Source organism: Frankliniella occidentalis, unplaced genomic scaffold (genome assembly GCF_000697945.3).
Source record: "Frankliniella occidentalis isolate FOCC.00 unplaced genomic scaffold, Focc_3.1 Scaffold46, whole genome shotgun sequence".
NCBI lineage: Eukaryota > Metazoa > Arthropoda > Insecta > Thysanoptera > Thripidae > Frankliniella > Frankliniella occidentalis.
This window is the reverse complement of record NW_026267176.1, coordinates 1,286,796-1,293,849: the sequence shown is the minus strand read 5'-3', so window position 1 is coordinate 1,293,849 and position 7,054 is coordinate 1,286,796. Positions and strand designations below refer to the sequence as shown.

The following is a 7,054-nucleotide window of genomic DNA, read 5'->3' as shown; positions in this document are numbered from 1 at the left end:
GGGGGGGGCAGGAGCGAGCAGAAGGGCATCTGGCGCTGGGGGCTGGAAAGAAGCGGGGTAGGGGAGGGGAGGGGCGAGTGGTGGCGTGGGAAAAATGTGACGCCGCCCGCAACCAGTCGAGGTATGGGTCCGCCGCGAGCGGTCGGTCGCTGTACGCAAAACATTAAACTGTTTTCCATAAAACGTTTAAACTCTTTCGATTCCATTATTCATCAGCGCCTGATTTACAGAACATCATCTCATCGTGGCCCTCATGTCCTTACTCCCCCCCCCCTCTCTCTCTCTCTCTCTCTCTCTCTCTCTCTCTCTCTCTCTCTGTATCACAACAGAAGAATATTTTCCGGGAAGGACGAGTTTCGCGCGTAGGCTGGAGCCCTTACGGTCGTCCGCACGTCGGCGTTGCATAGCAGGCGTGGCGGGGCGGGGCGTGGAGCGGCGGGTTTGGGGAGCAGGCTCATAGAATTGCTAAGCCGGACCGATACACGCCCTCTGCCGGCGCACTGCATAGCCAGCGCTAGCGACCATCTCCATCGGCAGCAGCACGCTCCACAAATGCGCACAGCAAATACAGGGCTGCGCTTGAGCTTAGCTCCAATTTTTTTAAAAAAATAGGAAAAGGTTGTTAAATGAAGTTGCTTTAACAACAAAGAAAAAAAGAACGTCGACGAAAAGTCTTCAAGATTTCTTTGAGAATTTGAGCGCGATCGCTGGAGGCCCTCCTACACTACGACACCAATGGACGGACAGTGATGCCCATGGGAGACAAAGGGGGGGGGGGGCAGGGAGGGAATTGCTACTTCAGGGAGCCTCCGGCTGTTAATTAAGTGAGACCGAGAACACACACACACACACACACAAGAAGAGAGGGAGAGGTGAGGGTAGAAAAAGAGTAATCCAACGAGGAAAAGGGGGGGGGGTTGCGGGGAAACTAAAAAGAGTGTAGCAGTGGCCTATTTAAAGTCCCGCCTTCCCTAGCGGGAAACAGATTCATTGTACCAATTGTCCCAGCCAGCGGGCTTTTGGTGTGACCCGCCTGCAGTACGGAGACCAATAATGACGTGTACCAATCAACGACAAAAATATCATTTTTTACTTGCAGAACACGACACAAGCAATCTGATATCTTTAAATTTTTATATATTTCTGTTAAGTTTCAGTATAAAATGTTTAAAGAATACCATCTGCTTAAAACGAATGCTTCTATTCGTACAAATAAAGTATACAAACTCAGTTAGTGTGAGCACTGGAAACGCAAGTGTGTGAATGTCGCTCACCTGCAGGTGTGTGAATATCCATTCGTACACTTACGGGGGTAAACGTGTGAATTTTCTACGAAAAATTCACACCCGTCTAAGTGTACGAATGGATATTCACACACCTGCAGGTGAGCGACATTCACACACTTGCGTTACCAGTGTACACGCGCCGGCCATGGGAGGGGTTTCCTTCCCCTCCTCCGACCCCTCTTTCATACGCACGCACACTTAAATCTTCTGATTTTATTTGTTCGTAGCTTATGGGTTTCTCTGCATGCTCCACAAACCCTCTTTCCACTAAAACAATATAATCAGGTTGAGAGTGGCATTGATCCGCTCCTCGTCAGTTTACTCGTCACCATTGGCCGTCCCTCGGCTCGATAAAGTTATGTAGTCGGCCGGTCGGTGTCCCCCGATACGAGTCAGTGTTTCGGTTGGCGTTTGGCATTCTTCTGACGCGTAGAGATCGAGTCAGAAAAGCAATACTATTTGGTGCGTCGTGACTCAGCGACGATGTCTTCCTGTTAGTCTGGTCCAGTGTTAGGGCAGCACGGCCCGGATGTGCGCGGGGCGTGCGTCCTGGCAGGGGTCGGCACATGGCTCCGCCCGAGCGTGGCCACTATGTGGCCGTGCCCCGCCGCCACCTGGTGTGGACCGCCATCCGGCCGGCGCTCCGCATCGCGCAAATCTGGTCCCTGCTGTTCATCAATCTTACGTCACCGACAACCAAGTGAGTGAAAATACTGCGGTGAGGGGTTGTGGGCAATGCAATAATCATGCTTCCTCCCCCACAAATTTTAAAAATCGGAGTTTGTGGGGACCTCATGATATTTGAAGTGACATGTCAGTTCGTGGGAAACTGACTGATAATAAGACGGGGGAGAAGAATGAAAATTTCATGTCAATATGCCTATTTAAACCAAAACGACTCCTTTTTTTCCCGGCCTGACTTTTCACTCCGGTGTACAAAAATCATTATTTCCCCTCGGGAGCAGTTTCGAAAATATACATATGTATTTATATTGACCCATTCGCCTCCGCAGGCTGCTGACGTGGCACGCAGCGTACGCCGTCCTCATGACCGTCTTCATTATGGTCATGGGCGTCGGCTTTGTTGCAGAATTCTTACAGAACCCTCCTTCTAAGAGGCAGGGGGACAGCTTCAGGTTCTTAGGTAGGAGAGTTTTTGCCGTCAATAGAGTATTAAGAAGAGTAATGCTTTCTGCACAGTCACTGTTTTACTCTGAGAGGTTGACGCCATCGTAGTTTGGATTTCATTGCCTATCAGACAACGCACTCTCACACCCTCGTAACCTCACAGGCGCACTGTTAAATCCTTACAAGCAAAGTAGTTTCTAAGCTTCCGAAGCATTTCGTAGCTTTGTAAAACAAAGCATTGCTTTAAGGTTTTAACAGTGCAGATTTGTTTGCAGCGTTGCGATCAAGTGTCATTCCGTTTCGCAATCCTTTTCAGTGGCAGTTCCTGCCTTCTTCGGGTTCATGGCGATGGTGCTGCTGTGGGTGCGGGTCGCGGGCCGGTGGACCAGGCTGTGGGCTCTCGTGGACGAGCTGGAGGACCGGCTGTGGGGGCGAGGGGTGCACCGCCTGCCGCGGCTGTGCCGGCGCGCCCGGAACTCGGCGTACGCCTTCGTTCTCGTCAATATCGGTGTGGCAAAGCACGCACTGCAAAGCCAAGTGTGTACATAGTACACTCGTCCTTGTGTGTACTTGAAAGCACACACAAGGAAGAGTGTACTGTGTACACACATGGGTTTATAGTGTGGAGAAGCAAAATTAACTGTAAAGCTGAAACCCATATTGGTAAATGCGGGATGACCCATTATAGCTACTTAGCGCAACACTAAGCTATGTACAACTAAATAGATACTTTTTTTTTAGTTCTTTAGCAATTTTTTTAGCTCTAGGTTATATAGTTAATTAATGTTTCAACAGTGCAACAGACCCACGTGCTGATACGCAGGCTGCCCGCGTCAAGCCTGTACGAGTGGTCTTTGTTGATCTGCACCCTGTGCTTCGGAGGGGTGTTCAACTTCAGCACCCTGCTCCTCATCGTCCTGAGCCACGCGCTGGCAGAGTGCTTCCGCGCTTTCACGGCCATGCTTGAAAGCGCCGCCCGGCAGGTATCCGCGACAGGAAGACCATTATAATGTGAAGCAGGCTGGTACGCATCACAGCTCCCCCGTCTACTAGACTCAAAAACATCGCTACAACCGGATTTCCAAAATCGGCCTCGTTTTTATCAAAACACGAATGAGTTTTTTTTTTTTTTTTTTTACCAGCAAACTAATGATACTCTTTTAAATCGTCAGTGTGATGGTCAGATCCCGACGGAGGCGGTGGAGGACTTCAGAGTCTTGTACAACAAGATGTGTGGGCTAACGCTGGCCCTGGACCACTGCGTGAACCCCGTAATTCTCGTAGCCATTTTCACGGATGGCGTGTACATCTGTCGTTTTGTCCTCCTATCATTGGCGTAAGGTTAAATTTCATCCGAAGTGGACACTGAAAAAATCCTCTTTAAATAATGATATTGTCGTTGTAAAAACTGTTTGTTTAAAACTCTAATACAAACCCCTTTTATCCTGCAATTTACGATAAAATTTTACAGTTTGTCTAAATTTAATTTCCTACTAATTTAAACTTGGTTTTAAACTGCAGATTTTTTAGACACTGCAGTAATGTGGCCCTTCTGTAACGTGCGAGCTCAGGACATGGTTTAAGGACCACACGCCCCTTTTTGCCAGCAGGGTCTCAGCTCAGGACTGGCATTCGTCCACATTGATGACCATCTCTTTCTTACGGTTCGTCTGGACGATCCTCGCCGCTTCGTCGGTGCACAGTGAGTGGCAATCAACGAAATTATGCCTGCATAGAATGGTCTCGTGCAGGGGTGGAAAAGAGGTACAGCAGCTGCTCTCTATTTTTGCACTAATATTATTTGCAATCAATTTGTGGTTGTATATTTATGTGATGCTCATCAAATTTTAGTTATGCTTACTTTTATGTTCTATTAGGCCACGCGTTTCTTCATGCAGATCGTCACTGATCGGATTTCTCTGACAGCTTTAGAAATGGTACCAATCACTAAACACCTACTGCCTACGGTAAATATTTTGTTTAATGTTAATACCTTAGTACACGTTATTACACACTCTTTTTAGCGTAATTTTTCATCGTTTGTGCGAAATATGCTATAAGGGCACAATTACGCTTGATTCCTACCATAAGCACGCGTTATTATGCTGTTAGTACGAAGTTAGTTCGTCTTTGGTACAGGCCTGGGTGTACGAGTACGCAAGTGATTTCTCTCTCGCCTCTCCTTCTATGTTTTTGTTGTTTCGTAATCATGTCAGTAGTTTTCTTTGACGCTAACCGTCTGCGCACTTACCTTTACAGGTGTTGGGCGCAATACTATCGTATGAGATCATCCTCGTCCAATTTCAACTACAAAAGTTGAAGCGAGTATTTAGTAGTCAAAAATCCACTCTTACCTAGCGTTCCATGGTTTTTCCCGCCCACACAATAATAAGGACATGTGAACAAAATAATGCCAACCCAATAAAAAGGAGACACATTAAAACAAATATATCTTAATACATTTCATAAAACGCCAAATTAATCAATTATTTTTATTAAACATTGAATATGTTGTGTGTTCCTGAAGACATTACTGCCATTGACCTGCACGTCCCGGCCCACACGGCTGATTTCCTTGCACTCTCCGTTATTAATCGGCTCGATTCGGTTCGCCGAGGTTCGACCCTAGACACCGCGCACGGCGGTGGCCACCGACCCGCCCGCTCAGTCAGGGTGGGTGCTGCCGCGACATTTCAAACGATTTTAAATCGAAAGGCATTGTATTGTTTGTTGAAAAACAACTGCAGGGCTAAGAAACAGACAATCCCCTCGATCAGGTCACAAAGCCGACTCGCGCGCAGTCTTGAGTGGCATTGATGGCATTGCGTGGTATTGATCCGCACTTCGGCGCTCGTCCATTTACTTATCACCATTGGCCGTTCCTCGGCTAGATAGAGTTCTGCAGTCGACCGGTTAGTGTCCCCCGAGTCAGTGTCTCGGTTGATGTTTATCATTCTTCTGACGTGTAGAGAGCGAGGTAGAAAAGCAATAATTGTTTTACGTGACTCCGCGACGTTGTCTTCCTGTTAGTCTCCTCCAGTATAGGGCAGCTGGACCCGGATGTGCGCGAGGCTTGCGTCCTGGCGGAGGTCGGCGCATGGCTCCGGACGCACGTGGCCACACTGTGGCCATGCCTCGCCGCCACCTGGTGTGGAACGCCATCCAGCCGGCGCTCCGCATCGCTCAAATCTGTTCTCTGCTGTTTATCAGTCTAGCGTCACCGGTGACCAAGTGAGTGAAAATACTTAAGAGGGATAGGTTGTGGTCAATGCGATCATCAAGCTTTCTCCCCCACAAATTTTCAAAATCGGGGTTTATGGGGTTCTTGTGATATTTGTAGTGACGGGTCAGTTCGGGGAATACTGACAGAATGAGAGGGCCCGGGGGGGGGGGGGGGGGGGGATGAAAACTTCATGTCAATATGCCTATTTAAACCAAAAATATTTTGTGACTATGTCTGCCACGAAAGAAAAGGTCTGTCACTTCCCCCCGCCCGAAACGCCTCATTTTTTCCCGGCTGGAATTCTCCGGGGTAAAAATATCATGGCTCCTCTATGAACTCGAATAGTGACGTCACTTTTCGAGGGTCCCTAAACCGATTGAGGGCCATGTTGTTTGTACCCCGTTTTTTCCTAAGGTGCCATTTCGAATATGTATATTTATAATTACCCCTTCGCCCCCGCAGGTTGCCGTCGTTGCACGCAGCGTACGCCGTCCTCATGACCCTCTTCATTATGGCCATTGGTGGCGCCTTTGTTGCAGACTTTTTGCAGACTCCTCCTTCTGAGCGCCATCATGACAGCTTCAGGTTCTTAGGTAGCAGAGTTTTTGCCGTCAGGAGAGTACTCAGAAGAGCAATGCTTCCTGCCTGAACAGTTTCTGTTTAAACGTCTAGTTGACGCCATCGTAGCAATCGTAGTTTGGATTTCATTGCCAACGTACCCAGAGAGAAATAGGTCGTGGAAAAGACGTGGATTCCACGTGGTTTCGTGGACGTTTCGTGGTGGTGGATATACATCCACGAGATATCCACCACTATTTACCTTTCTAAAAAGATGCAAATAAAATCAGAAGAAACCATTTTTGCATCAACATTTCTCACTAAATGGGATTTTTATTGTTCTGAACGCCATATTTCAGTATATTGTCAATTCGACGTGGAATCCACGTCGAATCGACGTGTATCAGTTCGTCTGTCGTGTACACGTCGATTCCACGTTGATCTCACGTCGATTGCCTCGAAACCCTTAATTTAGTTGCTCGTACCAGTTCGTCTCAAATACCTATGCTTCTCACTTTAAAACAGCGCCAACGAAACTGTTAGACATTTATTCTGTGACAGGGCACACGCTTTTCATTTGTCATCTTCATTGAAGAATACTTAGAAAGTGTTCCTGACAGAACACCTTTCAAAATATTCCGCCACGACACCACAGAGAGTCTCGTTTCAAACGGAAACAAGCTGGGCCCGCTCTTCCGCCAAACCAAGTTGCCAGCTCCGCTTCGCTCCACCGGCAACTCGGTTCGGCAGGGAGCGGGCCCAGCTTGGCCTGCCGGCGGCGTTTGGAACGGGCCTTCGGCCCGTCCCTTCTGAATTTTCATGGTGTAATACATCTTTTATCCGAAAACGGGCCTTCGGC

The 7,054-nt window shown here is 48.1% G+C and overlaps 1 protein-coding gene across 2 annotated transcripts in view; it reads left to right on the top strand.

Moving 5' to 3' along the window:
• Positions 1-1,470: 1,470 nt before the first annotated feature.
• The window catches only part of LOC127749328 (uncharacterized), a 10,532-nt gene continuing 4,948 nt past the window's right edge, over positions 1,471-7,054 (top strand). The window contains exons 1-9 of one of the 2 annotated variants that reach the window (XM_052267104.1): positions 1,471-1,986; positions 2,300-2,430; positions 2,731-2,922; positions 3,210-3,397; positions 3,587-3,750; positions 4,025-4,178; positions 4,292-4,381; positions 4,674-5,645; positions 6,100-7,027. In XM_052267104.1, the coding sequence (XP_052123064.1) occupies positions 1,853-1,986; positions 2,300-2,430; positions 2,731-2,922; positions 3,210-3,397; positions 3,587-3,750; positions 4,025-4,178; positions 4,292-4,381; positions 4,674-4,772 (1,152 nt within the window). In that variant the 5' untranslated portion in view covers positions 1,471-1,852 and the 3' untranslated portion in view covers positions 4,773-5,645; positions 6,100-7,027. Of the gene's footprint in view, positions 1,987-2,299; positions 2,431-2,730; positions 2,923-3,209; positions 3,398-3,586; positions 3,751-4,024; positions 4,179-4,291; positions 4,382-4,673; positions 5,646-6,099; positions 7,028-7,054 lie in introns of those variants that run through there. The other variant, XM_052267105.1, reaches the window with a different exon arrangement.